Raw genomic sequence first — 23,127 nt, 5'->3', positions numbered from 1 at the left:
GGGTTAGTGACTGCCTCCATTTTTGATCTTGCACTCCTCCCTATCTACCCTGGGTGATTTTAATTAGTCTAATGCTGGTCCCTACCATCCCCAAGTATATGTAGGCTTAGTTCCAGAACTGGGTGTATGTTCAGTGTAGGGACCCACCCTATATGTGAGGTCGCCTTATCGTGGCAGGTGGGCTCACACAATTTGATAAAAATGTGTGCTAAGAATCTGACTATTGTAAGTAGATTCAGCAGCAATGCATGTTTATTTATATATAGTGTTTAGGAGGCATTGGTGTTTGCAGTGTGCTGTCGCCATTTTCTTGGGGACTGTATTGTTTTGCAGTCACGGGCGTTCTTGCACATATATACATGTTTTTTTTTTCATTTTGCTGGAATGTGCTGATCAAACTCTCTTGTTGCCTGTACATGACTTACTATTAGAGACATCCAGACGGACGGGTTCACTCATATGAGTATTAGTGGAACGGCACTGGTAATAACCACTGTCATTGACCATGGCAGCCTGGATGGTAAAGCTCTGTTGGGTTACATTCATTTGGTTACTGTCCTTGTACCAATAATACGCCTGTTTTTCTTCGATTTTCGAATCCACATTACATGTCAGTGTCATTGTTTCCATTGTCAATATCTTTCCAAAATTAGGTGTAAAAGACACGACTGCCATACCTAAAAACAAGAAAATCACGAAAACAGGAACCGTTGAGAATGAGATACTAAGACTGTTCAGTATTGTTGCTCTTCGTGGACCGTTTCAAAATAATGTGGCCGATACCTTGGCTGGTCGAAGACATGAGATTATTGATGCCCAAACAATCCTACAACTACATCTCGAGAGTCCACCATAATCATGTCTATTCCGGTTGGGCCTGCAGGCCATTTCTTTGGTGTCTTAATGCTATGGTGACTGCACTTATCCCAGGGGGGACCACATCGCCGGCCTCGGTTACAATAGCACTAGGACTTATTTCAGTTTTCGAGTGTGGAAGAACATCAGGACACTTGGAGGAAACCCACAAGGAAAGTGTAGTGGGTGCATACATATATATCTATTATATAACCGAGAAGGATGTGGTGTCCAAAGCTCACATAGAGCTCCACCCACAGCCCAACCACCAGTTAGCGCCGCCCATAGCCAGAAGACTGAGGAATGAGATGTGAGTGATTAGTGGCGTAGCTATACTGCCCCCTCCCTCCCATACACAGTATAATGCCCACCCCTCCCTCCTATACACAGTATAATGCCCACCCCTCCCTCCCATACACAGTATAATGCCCACCCCTCCCTAACATACACAGTATAATGCCCACCCCTCCCTAACATACACAGTATAATGCCCACCCCTCCCTCCCATACACAGTATAATGCCCACCCCTCCCTCCCATACACAGTATAATGCCCACCCCTCCCTCCCATACACAGTATAATGCCCACCCCTCCCTCCCATACACAGTATAATGCCCACCCCTCCCTAACATACACAGTATAATGCCCACCCCTCCCTCCCATACACAGTATAATGCCCCCTCCCTCCCATACACAGTATAATGCCCTCCCCTCCTTCCCATACACAGTATAATGCCCACCCCTCCCTCCCATACACAGTATCATGCCCCCTTCCCTCCCATACACAGTATAATGCCCCCTCCCTCCCATACACAGTATAACAGTATAATGCCCCCCTCCCTCCCATACACAGTACAATGCCCCCCTCCCTCCCATACACAGTACAATGCCCCCCCTCCTTCCCATACACCGTATAATGCCCCCTCCCTCCCATACACAGTATAATGCCCCTCTCCCTCCCATACACAGTATAATGCCCCCCTCCCTCCCATACACAGTATAATGCCCCCCTCCCTCCCATACACAGTATAATGCCCCCCTCCCTCCCATACACAGTATAATGCCCCCCCTCCCTCCCATACACAGTATAATGCCCACCCCTCCCTCCCATACACAGTATAATGCCCACCCCTCCCTCCCATACACAGTATAATGCCCACCCCAACCTCCCATACACAGTATAATGCCCACCCCTCCCTCCCATACACAGTATAATGCCCACCCCTCCCTCCCATACACAGTATAATGCCCACCCCTCCCTCCCATACACAGTATAATGCCCACCCCTCCCTCCCATACACAGTATAATGGCCTCCTCCCTCCCATACACAGTATAATGCCCACCCCTCCTTCCTATACACAGTATAATGCCCACCCCTCCCTCCCATACACAGTATCATGCCCCCCTCCCTCCCATACACAGTATAATGCCCCCTCCCTCCCATACACAGTATAATGCCCACCCCTCCTTCCCATACACAGTATAATGCCCACCCCTTCCCTCCCATACACAGTATAATGCCCCCCTCCCTCCCATACACAGTATAATGCCCCCTCCCTCCCATACACAGTATAACAGTATAATGCCCCCCTCCCTCCCATACACAGTACAATGCCCCCCTCCCTCCCATACACAGTACAATGCCCCCCTCCTTCCCATACACCGTATAATGCCCCCTCCCTCCCATACACAGTATAATGCCCCTCTCCCTCCCATACACAGTATAATGCCCCCCTCCCTCCCATACACAGTATAATGCCCCCTCCCTCCCATACACAGTATAATGCCCCCCTCCCTCCCATACACAGTATAATGCCCCCCTCCCTCCCATACACAGTATAATGCCCCCCTCCCTCCCATACACAGTATAATGCCCCCCTCCCTCCCATACACAGTATAATGCCCCCTCCCTCCCATACACAGTACAATGCCCCCCTCCCTCCCATACACAGTATAATGCCCCCTCCCTCCCATACACAGTATAATGCCCCCCTCCCTCCCATACACAGTATAATGCCCCCTCCCTCCCATACACAGTATAATGCCCACCTCCCTCCCATACACAGTATAATGCCCCCCCTCCCTCCCATACACAGTATAATGCCCCCCCCTCCCTCCCATACACAGTATAATGCCCCCCTCCCTCCCATACACAGTATAATGCCCCCCTCCCTCCCATACACAGTATAATGCCCCCTCCCTCCCATACACAGTATAATGCCCCCTCCCTCCCATACACAGTATAATGCCCCCCTCCCTCCCATACACAGTATAATGCCCCCCTCCCTCCCATACACAGTATAATGCTCCCCTCCCTCCCATACACAGTATAATGCCCCCTCCCTCCCATACACAGTATAATGCCCCCTCCCTCCCATACACAGTATAATGCCCACCCCTCCCTCCCATACACAGTATAATGCCCACCCCTCCCTCCCATACACAGTATAATGCCCCCCTCCCTCCCATACACAGTATAATGCCCCCCTCCCTCCCATACACAGTATAATGCCCCCCTCCCTCCCATACACAGTATAATGCCCCCCTCCCTCCCATACACAGTATAATGCCCCCCTCCCTCCCATACACAGTATAATGCCCCCCTCCCTCCCATACACAGTATAATGCCCCCTCTCCCTCCCATACACAGTATAATGCCCACCCCTCCCTCCCATACACAGTATAATGCCCACCCCTCCCTCCCATACACAGTATAATGCCCACCCCTCCCTCCCATACACAGTATAATGCCCACCCCTCCCTCCCATACACAGTATAATGCCCACCCCTCCCTCCCATACACAGTATAATGCCCACCCCTCCCTCCCATACACAGTATAATGCCCCCCTCCCTCCCATACACAGTATAATGCCCCCCCTCCCTCCCATACACAGTATAATGCCCCCTCTCCCTCCCATACACAGTATAATGCCCACCCCTCCCTCCCATACACAGTATAATGCCCACCCCTCCCTCCCATACACAGTATAATGCCCACCCCTCCCTCCCATACACAGTATAATGCCCACCCCTCCCTCCCATACACAGTATAATGCCCACCCCTCCCTCCCATACACAGTATAATGCCCACCCCTCCCTCCCATACACAGTATAATGCCCCCTCCCTCCCATACACAGTATAATGCCCACCCCTCCCTCCCATACACAGTATAATGCCCACCCCTCCCTCCCATACACAGTATAATGCCCACCTCTCCCTCCCATACACAGTATAATGCCCCCTCCCTCCCATACACAGTATAATGCCCACCCCTCCCTCCCATACACAGTATAATGCCCCCCTCCCTCCAATACACAATGAGATGTGAGTGATTAGTGGCGTAGCTATACTGCCCCCTCCCTCCCATACACAGTATAATGCCCGCCCCTCCCTCCCATACACAGTATAATGCCCCCCTCCCTCCCATACACAGTATAATGCCCACCCCTCCCTCCCATACACAGTATAATGCCCGCCCCTCCCTCCCATACACAGTATAATGCCCACCCCTCCCTCCCATACACAGTATAATGCCCACCCCTCCCTCCCATACACAGTATAATGCCCACCCCTCCCTCCCATACACAGTATCATGCCCCCTTCCCTCCCATACACAGTATCATGCCCCCCTCCCTCACATACACAGTATAATGCCCCCTCCCTCCCATACACAGTATAACAGTATAATGCCCCCCTCCCTCCCATACACAGTACAATGCCCCCCTCCCTCCCATACACAGTACAATGCCCCCCCTCCTTCCCATACACCGTATAATGCCCCCTCCCTCCCATACACAGTATAATGCCCCTCTCCCTCCCATACACAGTATAATGCCCCCCTCCCTCCCATACACAGTATAATGCCCCCCTCCCTCCCATACACAGTATAATGCCCCCCTCCCTCCCATACACAGTATAATGCCCCCCCTCCCTCCCATACACAGTATAATGCCCACCCCTCCCTCCCATACACAGTATAATGCCCACCCCTCCCTCCCATACACAGTATAATGCCCACCCCTCCCTCCCATACACAGTATAATGCCCACCCCTCCCTCCCATACACAGTATAATGCCCACCCCTCCCTCCCATACACAGTATAATGCCCACCCCTCCCTCCCATACACAGTATAATGCCCACCCCTCCCTAACATACACAGTATAATGCCCACCCCTCCCTCCCATACACAGTATAATGGCCTCCTCCTTCCCATACACAGTATAATGCCCACCCCTCCCTCCCATACACAGTATCATGCCCCCCTCCCTCCCATACACAGTATAATGCCCCCTCCCTCCCATACACAGTATAATGCCCACCCCTCCTTCCCATACACAGTATAATGCCCACCCCTTCCCTCCCATACACAGTATCATGCCCCCCTCCCTCCCATACACAGTATAATGCCCCCCTCCCTCCCATACACAGTATAATGCCCCCTCCCTCCCATACACAGTATAACAGTATAATGCCCCCCTCCCTCCCATACACAGTACAATGCCCCCCTCCCTCCCATACACAGTACAATGCCCCCCCTCCTTCCCATACACCGTATAATGCCCCCTCCCTCCCATACACAGTATAATGCCCCTCTCCCTCCCATACACAGTATAATGCCCCCCTCCCTCCCATACACAGTATAATGCCCCCTCCCTCCCATACACAGTATAATGCCCCCCTCCCTCCCATACACAGTATAATGCCCCCCTCCCTCCCATACACAGTATAATGCCCCCCCTCCCTCCCATACACAGTATAATGCCCCCCTCCCTCCCATACACAGTATAATGCCCCCTCCCTCCCATACACAGTACAATGCCCCCCTCCCTCCCATACACAGTATAATGCCCCCTCCCTCCCATACACAGTATAATGCCCCCCTCCCTCCCATACACAGTATAATGCCCCCCTCCCTCCCATACACAGTATAATGCCCCCCCTCCCTCCCATACACAGTATAATGCCCCCCCCTCCCTCCCATACACAGTATAATGCCCACCCCTCCCTCCCATACACAGTATAATGCCCCCCTCCCTCCCATACACAGTATAATGCCCCCTCCCTCCCATACACAGTATAATGCCCCCTCCCTCCCATACACAGTATAATGCCCCCCTCCCTCCCATACACAGTATAATGCCCCCCTCCCTCCCATACACAGTATAATGCTCCCCTCCCTCCCATACACAGTATAATGCCCACCCCTCCCTCCCATACACAGTATAATGCCCCCTCCCTCCCATACACAGTATAATGCCCCCTCCCTCCCATACACAGTATAATGCCCACCCCTCCCTCCCATACACAGTATAATGCCCACCCCTCCCTCCCATACACAGTATAATGCCCACCCCTCCCTCCCATACACAGTATAATGCCCCCCTCCCTCCCATACACAGTATAATGCCCCCTCCCTCCCATACACAGTATAATGCCCCCCTCCCTCCCATACACAGTATAATGCCCCCCTCACTCCCATACACAGTATAATGCCCCCCTCCCTCCCATACACAGTATAATGCCCCCCTCCCTCCCATACACAGTATAATGCCCCCCTCCCTCCCATACACAGTATAATGCCCCCTCCCTCCCATACACAGTATAATGCCCCCCTCCCTCCCATACACAGTATAATGCCCACCCCTCCCTCCCATACACAGTATAATGCCCACCCCTCCCTCCCATACACAGTATAATGCCCACCCCTCCCTCCCATACACAGTATAATGGCCTCCTCCCTCCCATACACAGTATAATGCCCACCCCTCCTTCCCATACACAGTATAATGCCCCCCTCCCTCCCATACACAGTATAATGCCCCCCTCCCTCCCATACACAGTATCATGCCCCCTCCCTCCCATACACAGTATAATGCCCCCTCCCTCCCATACACAGTATAATGCCCACCCCTCCTTCCCATACACAGTATAATGCCCCCTCCCTCCCATACACAGTATAATGCCCCCCTCCCTCCCATACACAGTATAATGCCCCCTCCCTCCCATACACAGTATAACAGTATAATGCCCCCCTCCCTCCCATACACAGTACAATGCCCCCCTCCCTCCCATACACAGTACAATGCCCCCCCTCCTTCCCATACACCGTATAATGCCCCCTCCCTCCCATACACAGTATAATGCCCCCCTCCCTCCCATACACAGTATAATGCCCCCTCCCTCCCATACACAGTATAATGCCCCCCTCCCTCCCATACACAGTATAATGCCCCCTCCCTCCCATACACAGTATAACAGTATAATGCCCCCCTCCCTCCCATACACAGTACAATGCCCCCCTCCCTCCCATACACAGTACAATGCCCCCCCTCCTTCCCATACACCGTATAATGCCCCCTCCCTCCCATACACAGTATAATGCCCCTCTCCCTCCCATACACAGTATAATGCCCCCCTCCCTCCCATACACAGTATAATGCCCCCTCCCTCCCATACACAGTATAATGCCCCCCTCCCTCCCATACACAGTATAATGCCGCCCTCCCTCCCATACACAGTATAATGCCCCCCCTCCCTCCCATACACAGTATAATGCCCCCCTCCCTCCCATACACAGTATAATGCCCCCTCCCTCCCATACACAGTACAATGCCCCCCTCCCTCCCATACACAGTATAATGCCCCCCCTCCCTCCCATACACAGTATAATGCCCCCCCCTCCCTCCCATACACAGTATAATGCCCCCCTCCCTCCCATACACAGTATAATGCCCCCCTCCCTCCCATACACAGTATAATGCCCCCCTCCCTCCCATACACAGTATAATGCCCCCCTCCCTCCCATACACAGTATAATGCCCCCTCCCTCCCATACACAGTATAATGCCCCCTCCCTCCCATACACAGTATAATGCCCCCTCCCTCCCATACACAGTATAATGCCCCCCTCCCTCCCATACACAGTATAATGCCCCCCTCCCTCCCATACACAGTATAATGCTCCCCTCCCTCCCATACACAGTATAATGCCCCCCTCCCTCCCATACACAGTATAATGCCCCCTCCCTCCCATACACAGTATAATGCCCCCCTCCCTCCCATACACAGTATAATGCCCCCCTCCCTCCCATACACAGTATAATGCCCCCCCCCTCCCTCCCATACACAGTATAATGCCCCCTCCCTCCCATACACAGTATAATGCCCCCCTCCCTCCCATACACAGTATAATGCCCCCTCCCTCCCATACACAGTATAATGCCCCCTCCCTCCCATACACAGTATAATGCCCCCCTCCCTCCCATACACAGTATAATGCCCCCCTCCCTCCCATACACAGTATAATGCTCCCCTCCCTCCCATACACAGTATAATGCCCCCTCCCTCCCATACACAGTATAATGCCCCCCTCCCTCCCATACACAGTATAATGCCCCCCTCCCTCCCATACACAGTATAATGCCCCCTCCCTCCCATACACAGTATAATGCCCACCCCTCCCTCCCATACACAGTATAATGCCCACCCCTCCCTCCCATACACAGTATAATGCCCACCCCTCCCTCCCATACACAGTATAATGCCCACCCCTCCCTCCCATACACAGTATAATGCCCCCCTCCCTCCCATACACAGTATAATGCCCCCCTCCCTCCCATACACAGTATAATGCCCCCCTCCCTCCCATACACAGTATAATGCCCCCCTCCCTCCCATACACAGTATAATGCCCCCCTCCCTCCCATACACAGTATAATGCCCCCCTCCCTCCCATACACAGTATAATGCCCCCCTCCCTCCCATACACAGTATAATGCCCCCCTCCCTCCCATACACAGTATAATGCCCCCCTCCCTCCCATACACAGTATAATGCCCACCCCTCCCTCCCATACACAGTATAATGCCCACCCCTCCCTCCCATACACAGTATAATGCCCCCCTCCCTCCCATACACAGTATAATGCCCCCCTCCCTCCCATACACAGTATAATGCCCCCTCTCCCTCCCATACACAGTATAATGCCCACCCCTCCCTCCCATACACAGTATAATGCCCACCCCTCCCTCCCATACACAGTATAATGCCCACCCCTCCCTCCCATACACAGTATAATGCCCACCCCTCCCTCCCATACACAGTATAATGCCCCCCTCCCTCCCATACACAGTATAATGCCCCCCCTCCCTCCCATACACAGTATAATGCCCCCTCTCCCTCCCATACACAGTATAATGCCCACCCCTCCCTCCCATACACAGTATAATGCCCACCCCTCCCTCCCATACACAGTATAATGCCCACCCCTCCCTCCCATACACAGTATAATGCCCACCCCTCCCTCCCATACACAGTATAATGCCCCCTCCCTCCCATACACAGTATAATGCCCCCCTCCCTCCCATACACAGTATAATGCCCCCCTCCCTCCCATACACAGTATAATGCCCCCTCCCTCCCATACACAGTATAATGCCCCCCCTCCCTCCCATACACAGTATAATGCCCACCCCTCCCTCCCATACACAGTATAATGCCCACCCCTCCCTCCCATACACAGTATAATGCCCACCCCTCCCTCCCATACACAGTATAATGCCCACCCCTCCCTCCCATACACAGTATAATGCCCCCTCCCTCCCATACACAGTATAATGCCCACCCCTCCCTCCCATACACAGTATAATGCCCACCCCTCCCTCCCATACACAGTATAATGCCCACCTCTCCCTCCCATACACAGTATAATGCCCCCTCCCTCCCATACACAGTATAATGCCCACCCCTCCCTCCCATACACAGTATAATGCCCACCCCTCCCTCCCATACACAGTATAATGCCCCCCTCCCTCCAATACACAATGAGATGTGAGTGATTAGTGGCGTAGCTATACTGCCCCCTCCCTCCCATACACAGTATAATGCCCCCCTCCCTCCCATACACAGTATAATGCCCACCCCTCCCTCCCATACACAGTATAATGCCCACCCCTCCCTCCCATACACAGTATAATGCCCGCCCCTCCCTCCCATACACAGTATAATGCCCACCCCTCCCTCCCATACACAGTATAATGCCCACCCCTCCCTCCCATACACAGTATAATGCCCCCTCCCTCCCATACACAGTATAATGCCCCCCTCCCTCCCATACACAGTATAATGCCCCCCTCCCTCCCATACACAGTATAATGCCCCCTCCCTCCCATACACAGTATAATGCCCCCCTCCCTCCCATACACAGTATAATGCCCACCCCTCCCTCCCATACACAGTATAATGCCCCCTCTCCCTCCCATACACAGTATAATGCCCACCCCTCCCTCCCATACACAGTATAATGCCCACCCCTCCCTCCCATACACAGTATAATGCCCACCCCTCCCTCCCATACACAGTATAATGCCCACCCCTCCCTCCCATACACAGTATAATGCCCCCTCCCTCCCATACACAGTATAATGCCCACCCCTCCCTCCCATACACAGTATAATGCCCACCCCTCCCTCCCATACACAGTATAATGCCCACCTCTCCCTCCCATACACAGTATAATGCCCCCTCCCTCCCATACACAGTATAATGCCCACCCCTCCCTCCCATACACAGTATAATGCCCACCCCTCCCTCCCATACACAGTATAATGCCCCCCTCCCTCCAATACACAATGAGATGTGAGTGATTAGTGGCGTAGCTATACTGCCCCCTCCCTCCCATACACAGTATAATGCCCCCCTCCCTCCCATACACAGTATAATGCCCACCCCTCCCTCCCATACACAGTATAATGCCCACCCCTCCCTCCCATACACAGTATAATGCCCGCCCCTCCCTCCCATACACAGTATAATGCCCACCCCTCCCTCCCATACACAGTATAATGCCCACCCCTCCCTCCCATACACAGTATAATGCCCACCCCTCCCTAACATACACAGTATAATGCCCCCTCCCTCCCATACACAGTATAATGCCCCCTCCCTCCCATACACAGTATAATGCCCCCCTCCTCCCCACAGTACACAGTACAATGCCCCCCCTCCTCCCCACAGTACACAGTACACAGGGAAAACAGCTCCTGATTTTGAGATGTTTTTAAGCAAACTCACATTTTCTTACCTCCGTTTTTGGAGCTGTTTTTCTATAGAGTCAATAGAAAATGGCTCCAAAAATGGCTGAAGAAGTGACATGCACTTCTTTTTTGCGGCCGTTATTTTTTTACACGGCCATTTTTCATTACGCCCCGTCGGAACAGAACGCCGTTTTTCCCATTGAAATCAATGGGCAGATGTTTGGAGGCGTTCTGCTTCCGATTTTTCAGCCATTTTTCAGCCGTTTAAATATCTGTGAAGATGGTGAGTCCTGCACAGGTTAAAACCACCCATTCAAAGCGGGGATAAGCCCAACCTTTAGCCTATTTTAGACCTTAATGACCAAGATATTTTTTACGTTTTTCCATCGTCTCATTCGAAGAGCTATAACTTTTTATTTTTGCGTCGACATAGCTGTATAAGGTCTTGTTTTTTGCGGGACAAGTTTTAATTTTTAGTAGCACCATTATGGGGTACATAGAATTTATTGGTTAACTTTTATAAACTTTTTTTTGGGGGGGAATAGAAAAAAACCTGCAATTTCGCCACACTTTTTTGCGTCCCAAATTTACGCCATTTACCGTGTGGTATAAATAACACAATAACTTTATTCAGCGGGTTGTTGCGATTGCAACGATACCAAATGTATATAGATTTTGTATGTTTTACTACTTTTACACAGTGAACACTTTTTTTTTCAAAATTATTTGGTTTTGTGTCTCCATATTTGAAGAGCCATAACTTTTTTTATTTTTCCGTCGATGCAGCGGTATGAGGGCTTTTGTTTTGCGGGACGACTTGTAGTTTTTATTGGTACCATTTTGGGGTAAATGCGACTTTTTGATCACTTTTTATCACATTTTTTTTAAGGCAGGATTCAAAGAAAAAAGCAATTTTTGTATTGTTTTTTATCATATTTTTTAAGACGTTCGCCGTGCGGGTTAAAGTATGTAATAAGTTTATAGTTGGGGTCGTTACGGACTTGGCGATACCAAATATGTGTAACTTTATTACTTTATTTTGTTTTTTAATAATAAAGCAGTGTATTATGCCAGTCCGTGTAAAACGGACAGGCATCTGCTAGGCCATGCCTCTGGCATGACCTAGCAGACAGACATACACTACAGGCAGACCTGGGGGCCTTTATTAGGCCCCCGGCTGCCATAGAAGACACTGGCACCCGGCGATCTTATTGCCGGGTGTCGGTGGGAGAGAGAGGGCGCTCCCTCCCTCTCTCCAAAACCACTCAGATACGGCGCTCGCTATTGTGCGCCACATCTGAGGTGTTAAACGTGTGAGATCGATACTAATATCGATGTCATCTGTTAGAGCAGGGATGCCCCCAGCCCTCAGCTGCCTCTGGTAGCTGAGAGCAGGGAGATTTAACGGCTCCCTGCTCTGTTTATGTATTCCGATGCAGCGCTGTAAAAAGGCTACTGAATCGGAATAAAGCCCGTTAGTGGCCGCCGTAAACACACTATGGGGCGGTCATTAACGGGTTAAAGCAACCCTCCGTTTCTGCAACATCATTTTAAATATGGCAGGGTATATGGAGTAGTATTTAACTGGTGCCCTCCTGTTGCGCCCCTCTGCCATGGATCCACCGCTTTGGGGTCACCTCTGCATTGTCCCAACATGGCTGTAGTGCTTCTTAGACTATGAGTCTGAGACACTCCCACTGTTCTCGGATTGGCCAGAGCTGCTCACGTAAGCAGTTCTGGCCAATCTGAGAACAAAGGATATGTCTTAGACTCCCCGGTAGAGGGGCAAAGCGTGCAATATTACTCCATATACCCCATCACATTTCTAATCTAGCCCAGGGACCGGAGGGTCACTTTACCTTGACCCTCCTTTCTTTGGGCCCTATAACATCTTTCTGTTTGGTTGCCCCAGAGTCAATACTATTGGTCTCCATGTGCAACGTAGTATGGATGACCCAACAAATAAGGTTAAATTAAGGAACCCCAATGTCTTCAGCAGACTCATGTTTAGCTCACCTTGTACAATAATAGATAAAATCTTGCTCATTTTCTTCACAGTATTGGAGGATGATTTCACCTCGCAGGTATAATTCCCAGAATCCTCCAGCTGGGCAGATGAACGTTTGTATTTATTGGATACGCTGAAATTTTGCACAACCTTTCCGTTTTTATAAAAGGCAAATGCCAAGTTTGTCGACTGTCTAAGTGGACTGATAGCAGTGTGGCAGGTCAAGGTCATATCATCTCCTTCCACCACCGGATGTAAGTTTAGTCTTATTTCTGGAGAGGTAAATAGTTCTAGAACAAAATAATACAAAATCTAAAATGGTTAATACATAATTTAAACAACTAAACAAAATGACCGTAGGTCTACTAAGTTCTCCTAATACTCGTGGAAGAAAGTCAAATTTGAACCAGAAGGTGCAAAACATAAATCAGTAGCTGAAGAACCAGATACAGGTCCTTTATGGAACAAAAAAAACCTGGAAAAACGAGATCCAATAGAAAGTCCCAATGTGTGGCCACTCCTGGGGTGGAGTCCCACCTTCAATAGTGGCCATATTGATTTTCACCAAGCTTAATAAAATTAATCGATATTTTGGGCAAATTGATAGGACAACTCAATAATGTGTTGAGGGGGAGGGAAGAGGGTAAGCCAAAATATGTTGATTATAATAAGCCTTTTCTATGTATCATAAAGAAATTGTATAATTGATTTAAAAACAAAAAAACAAAAACATAATGAACCCTTCATATATAAATATCCTAGATTTACCTTTTACGGAAATATACTCCTCAGCAATATAGATTTTAGATGCAGAGCCCGTGTTTATGAATCTTGTACATTTATATTTTCCAGTAGCATCTTTGGAAACTGTTCCAAGTATTAAGTCAGATTCAGAACCCAAAAACTTTATCATATTGTCGTCCTTGTAAAATGTTGTATTAATGGCTGAGCCGGAACGCCACATTCTACATTTCAGAGTCACGCTGTCCCCTTCGTGGATGGAGATAGGTACTTGCAGGATAAGCCACACTAGAATAAAGAGGTAAAATTCTAGTAAGACAATCTTATCGGAGATTATATTACTTCAACATAATAGAGAGAACAGTGGTCAATGCCAGTCAGCTGCTTCTAAGGCAAGTAGAATAATGTAATGTTATAAAAAAAAAGGCTAGAGCTCACAAGACAGGGACATGATCTTACTACATAGCATTAGCTCAGCCAAATCGAGAATTTCCAGTTAAGTCCTGGACACAAGTTCACAAAAAGAATGCCGAGGTGTCGTAAAAATTACAAGCCGGGACAACTAAACTGATAAGGGGGATACAAGAACGACAATTATGGGAAAATAATAAAAGAACTAGTCCTAAGATGAGACGTCTAAGGGAGAACATGGCCAATTTGTAAAAATAAATAAATGGCACATACAAAAATATGGTAAACAGTTGTTTACTGGAAAGTCACTTAAAAAAAAAGGGGGTGCCGATTATGGCTTGAGGAAAAACATCACTCTCCCCTTTTAAGTTGGTAAACTGCCCTCGTAACAAAAAAATTACTTCCCTTAAAGGAACGACCCTACATTGAATAAGAGACAACCTTTTTATTCTGGAGTCTAGGAAGGTTGGGTGACAACTCACATACGAGCTATAATGGTGGCCATATGGGGTGGAATTTTTAAAATCTTGACAACATTGCAGTCTTTGGAGCTGAACTTCTCATCTTACCAAAGAAAATATCCATATGCATAGGGTCACTTTTTTCACCAGATTCGCCTTGGCACTGGTAATGCCCAATATCTCCTTCGTTATTACCAGAAAAGTCTAAGATATTTTTAGTCGAGTAGAGCTGGACATTGTTTCTATACCAGGAGAATTTCTTGCTCCTTTGGTCATTGCATGTCATGGTTATTTGGTCAAATTTTAGTACTTTATCCCAGTTTGGGTAAACTGACAACACTGGCTTCTCAGACTCTATGTTAGAGGGAAAAAAAAAGAATAAAAAAAAATTCTTAAAATATTAATGTTTGTTCATTTCAAAAATTGTTACATTTAACTCAGTGGCCAATGGATCAGTCCACCTCTGCTTGGCCACAGCTTGTCAATGATTTGCTATGTATTAAAGCGGAGGATTTTTTTTCGGATATTGATCTTCCCCTGACCTGCACCTTAAATCCCTCTTCTGAACATAAGCCGCCCATATGGACCCTTTCTCATGTCTGACTTCGATTCCATCTGGTTATTCTGATATCCCAGCGTGTTCGCTGGTCAACTGTTGCAATGGAAGACTGTCGAGGGAACTGAAACCTACGGATTCCTTTTGATGAGGTCCATAACATTTTGTGGGGTTAATGGTGAAGTCAGGCCTCCTTCCAAGTTCAATAGTAGCCCAATGTTTCCAACCCTGGACAGTTTTTGATGAATCTAAGAATAGTGAAAGCTTCACCAATATTTTATATTGCTTATATGTCCATTAAGAATTGGACTTGGATTGGTATATTTTCACTGTATGACAAAAAAAAGTGTCTTTTGAAATTTTTACCCAAATTTTTTTTACCCACAATTTTTTTTTACTTAAATTTTATTTACCTAATTATTTTTTTTTTACCCATGTCAATACCCATCTTTAGCTCTTTATGGGCCGCTTTCCGAGGAAATTGGAAAGGAAGCAGAAGCTACCACTATGACTAGGTCTGGTGTACCCCATGGTACTTAAGCGTAGCTATTAATCAGTTGACATAGAATTCGGGAATTATAGTGACTGTCCATAATTAGAAACACATGGCTGCTTTTGAATTAATAAAGCACCACACCTGCCCACAGGTTGTGTGTGGTATTGCTGCTTAGCCCCTTTTACTTCTATGGAGCCAAGATGCAATACCAGACACAACCCGTAGACAGGTGTGGCGCTGTTTTTGAAAGAAAGCATCCATGTTTTTTAGTCCTAGACAACCTCTTTAAGTACAAGAAGCTACATGTGCTGAAGTGACCATGTGAAGTTCTAGCTGCTTTGCAAGTGTCTCTAAATAAATTTGGCACATTTTGAGCTCTCAGTTTCGAAAATAAAGACCCACGTTATCTAAGAAGTTTACGCCAATTTTAATTGCAAACTGTGATAGAAAATTTTGGTTCAAATCTACGCCTGCTCATAGAATACATAGATCTGTTTTTATAACTACGTTAATTTATTCTAATAATAGAGGCCAAAGGTTCATAGCTAGGGCAAAGAGCAACGGGGATAATGCTAGTGCCCCTCAATAGTGTAAAAGGTAAGATCGTAACCCCATCTTCTGCAATCACCACCTTTGGATTGGCAATACAGCTTTATTCTCTGAAAATTAGTTTATGCGCCACACTTAAGTTATATCAAACGGTCTATCCAAAAAGTATTTTTCTATTACTTTTAGCTCCCTCTAATATTCTTTAGAAACTTTTTAGGGTTCACAAATCATATTTAAAGCTTGACACAGATAAAATGAACTAAATGTATCACCTTTTCTGGATTGACTCAAGGACTATAGCCCCTTGACCATTTTTAATTGCCCCCACATGAGTTTTTTTTATTTCGATTCCTTACTTTGTATGAGGATCGGCAGCTGTTTACTCATCTTCATCACACTGTTCATTGTTGTTTTTACTTCACAAGAATAATCCCCAGAATCCTCCTCTTGAACGGACTGAACTTTGTATTTATTAGAGGAACCGAAACCTTGGACGTGCCAGCCATTTCTGTAGAAAGCAAATTGTAATTCCGTGTCCGCTCTAAAAGGATGAAGAGTTGTCTGACAAGTCAAGGTCATGTCCATCCCCACTGATATTGGAGAGGAGATTATTTTTATTTCTGGTGGAGAAAACAATGCTGGAAGAGATAGTCAAGCATGAAAAATATGTCAGTATGATATACGATAAGCAGAAAGCCACACTCTGATCATCTCCAATGGCCTCTACAAGTCTTGGCCACATTGATTTTCCTGCACCATTTTTAGAGCCGTGTCCATAAGACATGGTATAGCACAAAGCCATACCTCGTCATCCCCTGAGGAACATTCAGAAGGACCTCAAACAAAATATAGGCATCATTACACCTATAGGAGCTAGGAGGACATCCCATTCCAAAGCCATGGGTGTTAACATGTAGTTGGACCCTTTTGCGGTTACAAAGGCCTCCATTCTTCTGGAAAGACTTTGCACAAGATTTTGGAGGGTGTCTTTTTAGAATTTGTGCCCAACTATCCTGAAGAGCATTTGTGAGGACAGACACTGAGGTTGGATGAGAAGATCTGGCTCGCAATCGTCATTACAATTCATCCGAAAGGTATTAGATGGGATTGAGGTCAGGGCTTTGGGCAGCCACTCGAGTGCCTCCATACCAAACTCCACATCCTAAGTCTTTATGGGCCTCGCTTTGAACATGGGGGCACAGTCATGATGGAACAGGAAAGGACCATCCTCAAACTGGTACCACAATGTTGGAAGAAGATCGGAGGATGAAACCATCAGACACTTAGGGGCACACTATGCCAGTTTTGCCTTGGGTGCCAAATGAGCTTCTACCACTTCTACCAACCCTGAATATGCAATCAAATTACGGGCACTAAGAGTCATTTGTCCTTTAACATGTCCTGCTCCCACCTAAATACAATGCTGAGGGTTAAATTATCATGGTATCCATTACACCTGATAAAAAAGTTCTCCAGTCTGTGCCACCAAGCACCACAATGAACATTACAAAGGACGTTACCTGTGACTTCTATTACTTCCTCAGCATCAGTCTCCTTCTTATCATTTTTAAAGAGGGCTTCTTTCATACACTTATATCTCCCAGCCACACTTTTGTCCACTTTCCCGATATATAAATAAGTTTCATAGTTCTTAGGTTTTAGTAATTCAGAGTTTTTGGAAAACAAGGCTTTAGCATTGGTCGTATTCATATCAAGCCGACTGTCACATTTCAGGGTCAGGATATCGCCTTCAAAGACGTAGCGAGACACTCTCAATATGGTGAGATCTGGTGGAAGAAGACATGAAATTAGACCCTTGATGGATTTCTTCTACTCTGATCCTTGGTTATCTTCAAAACTTATATTCAAAGTCCAGTCATTGAAGATGATTACATTAAATTATATGAAGTGATGCTCGAAACAGCTACTTTGGTGTGGATGGTACCTTTGGTCTACACCCCAAGGAGTAATGACCTTTGCTATAAGACAATCCCTAAATTGTGCCCTTCAAAATTACTCCAAAGACAGCTAGAAGTCCGGCAGATGACACAAAGCAAAAAATTGGAAGACAGAATTAAAATTGGGCAGGAAGACATAAGTTCAAGGTCACATCAAACTTTAGTCAAGGTCACAAGCAGTTTCGCATTAGCTGGCACACATGAGTGATAGAAACGAGAGGAAGTCTATATAAGTGGTCAACAAGGGGTGTCATGTGACTAGAATTACAACATGAACGGAGAAAGGGCCATGGTGGCTTTAAGAGGTAGAGTGCCAAAGAAGTGATAGGGGGGGTCACCATTGAAATTTGAAATGACTGTTACTGTGGTGTTTGTAGATCTGACCAGATGATGATGTAAGACATGAGCCAAAGGGAATAGTGGAATGTTTCACTTCAGATGGATTAAGGTCGTTCATTTTCAAACATAAGGATAACATTTAAGATAACCTTAACCTTAATTCTTAAATAAATACTCTCACCTTACAGAGCGATGAAATATTGCAAGGGTATGCCATCACTTTATGATCATTGGGGGGGGGGGTCGACCGCTGGGTCCCCTGCTGATCTGAGACTGAAAGGGCCGCAGGACTGATTTACTGTTGCATTCCCTTCACTGTTTTACCCTTAACAGTGGCGCCCCAGCTACCTGCTGTGCATCGATTCATTCTCAGGATCAGTAGAGGCCCCAGAGCTCTGACCTCCACTGGTCATACAATAATTGCATACACTAGCGATATGTCTTCACTTTAATAATACAGATGTAGCAGAGCTGAGTTTTCCCTACACATCACTCATGGAGACATCCTTATATGTTATTTAGTTACTAGTCTGGACCACAAGGGAGGCATGCATTAACCTCTCCACTACCCTAGACCACCAGGGAAGCTGGCATTTACCCCTTCACTACCCTAGACCACCAGGGACTCAGACCTTAACCTGTCCACTACCCTAGACCACCCGGGAAACGCGCGTCGGGGCTGATGCCAGACAGTGTGAATCGTGACATGGGTAAGGTGCTCTGCTCTATTTTAGAGCTTTTACTCTTGATTTTCTTTTGCTAATACTTTTATGTATACACCTAATGGTGTTTCCATTGTGAGTGATTTGTGGCTGTGCCTGAACTCCTGCATCTGGCTATAATTAACATGTACCACTTGGCTGTGGTTTCTACCTATTGAAATGGATGCAGGTCTTTATGCATTACGGCTACACACACATTTATCAATTAATTAATCAATTAATTGATATTTTTCATCCTTCCAGTGTCACTTTGCTACTTAGTGCATTACAACTTAAATAATTTATGTAATCTATGTATCATTGTCTGGTATCTTTCTTACACTGTGGCAATCATCTTTAACTTTTAATTGTCTTTTTGTTAATTGTTCTAATAAAACTTGTTATTTTTAAACCAATCCTTGGTGTGTCGGACTCCGTTTTTAGGTTTATAATTCATCCAGTGTGTATCCCCACCGATACTATCATGTTCATTCAGGGCTTGTAAGTCCCGCCCCCCTCTCCTTCTCTTATTCCCTCTAGTATACCTTACATTAACATACAGATATTCATTTCATTAATGTTTAATTCTTGGGAATTGGGGTTTGGCTGGCGTTGCTCCCTTGGTGCTCTCCATTTAGGCATAGTGGAATTAACCCCTTCCCTAGACCACCAGGGATTAATCCTTTTACTCCTCTGGACCATCAGGGAAGCAGGTTTCTACCGCTGCACTACCCTAGACCGAAAGGAATGGTGACATTCATTTCTCTACTACCTTAAACCAGGAGGATATTGACCCACCACTTTCCTAGACCACCAGGGAGAGCCGGCATTCACCCCTCCACTATCCTAAACCAAAATGGAAGCTGGAATTATGCCCTTTTTTATTTTTTTTTAAACTTGGGTGCATCATAAACTCCAGTGTTTCTTGTGGTCCAAAAAATATCTGGTCTTTAGGTTGGTCCACAATGTGGTTGTCCACCTTCAAACATGGCTGATGATTTATATACAGATTAGCAGAACTCTAGTACATGCGATTGACTTACCTGTTATAACGTGTTGTCTAATAGGTTCACTCTTCACGCTCGATCGGGTCTGGCACTGGTAGATCGCCCGGTCATACAACTGAATGGAGGAGATTGTGAAGTTCTGACTTTTTATATCCATCTGAATGTTGTTCCTGAACCAAGTATATGTCTCCTCCTCCTGCACATTAGATGGATGGAGGCAGGATATAGTTAGCGTCTCATTGTAGAACATTATTCTCCAGTCAGGTGTAAAGGACACCACCGGCCTGTCCACATCTGTGATAGGGCACAAGACACCAGCATTATAATCAGGCCACTCACATGCTTTATAACTGTAATAAAAGTCTAGTCATATGTTCATAGAAGTGACAGTGCTATCTATCTATCTATCTATCTATCTATCTATCTATCTATCTATCTATCTATCTATCTATCTATCTATCTATCTATCTATCTATCTATCTATCTATCTATCTATCTCATATCTATCTTTCAAACTACACACTGGAGTCCCATTATTATGACCACCAGCTAATATCCTGAGTAACTGGCGTGTGCAGCACGGACAGCAGTAGACGAGCCGGGAGTGACTGAATAAGGTGCTGGTCGGTGGTCTCCGGTATCTGGCGCCATGCTGACTGCAGTACATCCCACATTTACTCGAGGCGGGGGAGGATCTAAGGAGCAAACAAGGTGGTCCCACAGATGATCAATTGGGTTAAAGTCTGGCAAATTATGGGGCCAGGGAAGTATTTGGAAGTCTTGGTCGTGCTCTTCCAACTACTGTCAGACATTTCTAGCCGTGTGACATGTCGCATTGTCTTGCTGGAAGATTCCATCTGCCCCAGGGAAGACAATCCGCATGTATAGGGGGACGTGATCTGCAACGATGGATTCATACCCAAATCAGTTCAGGGCCTTCCACATGGATTCCCCAGACCCTAACGCTGCCGCCACCAGCTTGTGTTCTTCCAGCAATGGCTGCAGGGTGTTTGTTCTCTGATGTTTCTCGCTTGACACGCCAACGTCCATCCGTTCCATAAAGCAGAAAACATGACTCAACGGAGAAGACAACTCTTTACCAATCATCGGTGGTCCAATTCCGATACTGCCGTCCAAATTAAAGCCTTTTTTTCCGATGAACCTTTGTTACATAGGAGCAGTGACCATCCGTCCGTTTTGGAACCCCATACGCAGTCGGGTTTGCTGAACTGTTGTATTAGACACACGTCTGGTAGCCCCCTGGTTGATTTTCACGGTGAGCTGCTCCACTGTAGCGGGTTGTTCGGCCCTCGCGCACCTTCGTAGCTAACGTTCACCTCTCTCATCAATGGCACGTGGTGCTCCGCAGTTTCCTTGTTGGTTATTGCCAATGGCGCCATTTGTCCAACCGCGACACACTTTCACCACAGCAGCACGCAGACAGATCCCAAACTGCGGTAAATACAGCCACCCATGGCCCTAAAGCCAATAATCATCCCTTTTTACAACTCTGATAAATTGCCCCAACATCGAGTGATATGTGATCAGACAGCCTATCACACACCTTATATACCCACCAAGCCCACGACACATCCCTTCCTTCATGGGCTACGCGCTGCCGATGTCGAAAGTAGGAAGTGGCCATAATAATGTGACTCCAATGTTTATCTCTCATATAAATCAGTTTATTAATTTCAGAAAATTGATGAAATATCATATAAAGTGCAGATTTATCAGCTCACCTGGATTTTCAGTGTCTGCAGCTAAAAATAACAAAACAGATGAAACGATGTTAAGGCTCTGTACTTATTGCATAAGGGATATGGGTGTAGCACGTTTTTAAAATTTGTCTAAAATGTGTTTGATCCAGAAATTAATGTGTCAAAAATGTTAAATAAATCAAATATTCAGGGGTCACTACATAACAGCCCCTTCGCCCACTTATCACACAGCTCTCACACCCTCGGGGCTCTTCTTGCTCATCAGCCACTATCACTATACAAAGCCCATTCCATAAAAAGTAAATAAACCCCAAAATAGGATTATACTCACCTAACAGAGGTAGAAAAGTTGCTGCAGGAAAATATAGAAGACAAAGTTTTATCAATTAGGCAACTATTATGATTTATTATATATTGTAGTTACATGATGTCAATAGCTAGATCTGATTAATGGTATACACTCTCTGCTATAGATAAAGTTCATCATTGAGGGGGATATGCGGAGAACAGCACTTTTTCAACTAAAAAAGCTCTTACATATTACTAAATTTACCAATGACACCAAGATACAGACGGGGCCAAAATAACAGTAAATCAATAGTTAAGGGGATCAATAGTACATTCCCAGAAAACCCCTTTAATGTACAGGTTTGGGGTTGATTTGCAGTTGGGGTGTTCTAGTATTTTGTCATGATCTAGATAATAGGTCCAGAGTCCAAAATAAATTATTTATTTAATTTTTTAAGCGTGGATAAAAATTATAGGATGACTTATCGTTATTGCCCAATTTCTCTGTAACTTTTTATTATTATTTTTTTCCCTTGTTTTCATTTGTTCTAGAGACTGGGTCCAAATTGTTACGCTTACAAAATCTATTTTTGTAATTTACTTTAAAAAAAATAAAAATAAAATCAGCAAAAAATGTACATAAAATTGAATATACAGAATTAAAAAATAAAATATAAAAATACAATACACACAATATCCTCCGACCAACAAATGTTCTGAATTGTTTTATGTAAAATTCATACATATATTTCTTTATAATATATATATATATATATATATATATATATATATATATATATATATATAATATATAGTTACCCTATGTCCAAAAAAACGTAAATAGACTTTAAACAAATTACTAATCTATAAATTCTACAATACCTACCGCATACAATGACTAACACATATTATAATAATACAGGAGATATATTTATACTCACAGGCTAGGATACATAATATTAGGGCTGACATGGTGCCTGGGGTTATCTTTGGCAGA

General features: G+C 46.3%; 1 protein-coding gene across 1 annotated transcript; it reads right to left on the bottom strand.

Moving 5' to 3' along the window:
- Window positions 1-393: 393 nt before the first annotated feature.
- On the bottom strand, window positions 394-23,114 carry LOC142665006 (Fc receptor-like protein 4). Its single transcript, XM_075844534.1, has 10 exons — window positions 23,072-23,114; window positions 22,174-22,194; window positions 21,864-21,884; window positions 20,158-20,415; window positions 17,637-17,903; window positions 16,473-16,754; window positions 14,624-14,869; window positions 13,671-13,931; window positions 12,911-13,192; window positions 394-677 (listed from the first exon to the last, which is right to left on the bottom strand). The coding sequence occupies exons 1-10, from the start codon at window positions 23,100-23,102 to the stop codon at window positions 394-396; spliced, it is 1,953 nt and encodes a 650-aa protein (XP_075700649.1). The 5' UTR covers window positions 23,103-23,114.
- Window positions 23,115-23,127: the final 13 nt, after the last annotated feature.

Source organism: Rhinoderma darwinii, chromosome 12, assembly GCF_050947455.1.
Source record: "Rhinoderma darwinii isolate aRhiDar2 chromosome 12, aRhiDar2.hap1, whole genome shotgun sequence".
Lineage (NCBI taxonomy): Eukaryota > Metazoa > Chordata > Amphibia > Anura > Rhinodermatidae > Rhinoderma > Rhinoderma darwinii.
Note: the sequence above shows the minus strand (reverse complement) of the source record. Positions and strands in the feature narration are given on the sequence as shown.

What these genes read in the sequence shown, in the direction of transcription:
- LOC142665006 (XM_075844534.1), bottom strand. Translation starts at nt 23,102, where the DNA reads ATGTCAGCCCTAATATTATGTATCCTAGCCT. An exon ending in GCTGCCGATCCTCATACAAA is followed by an intron (nt 14,870 to 16,472) that starts GTAAGGAATCGA and finishes CCTCTAACATAG; the next exon opens with AGTCTGAGAAGCCAGTGTTG. An exon ending in TTTATCTATTATTGTACAAG is followed by an intron (nt 678 to 12,910) that starts GTGAGCTAAACA and finishes TCTTGTTTTTAG; the next exon opens with GTATGGCAGTCGTGTCTTTT.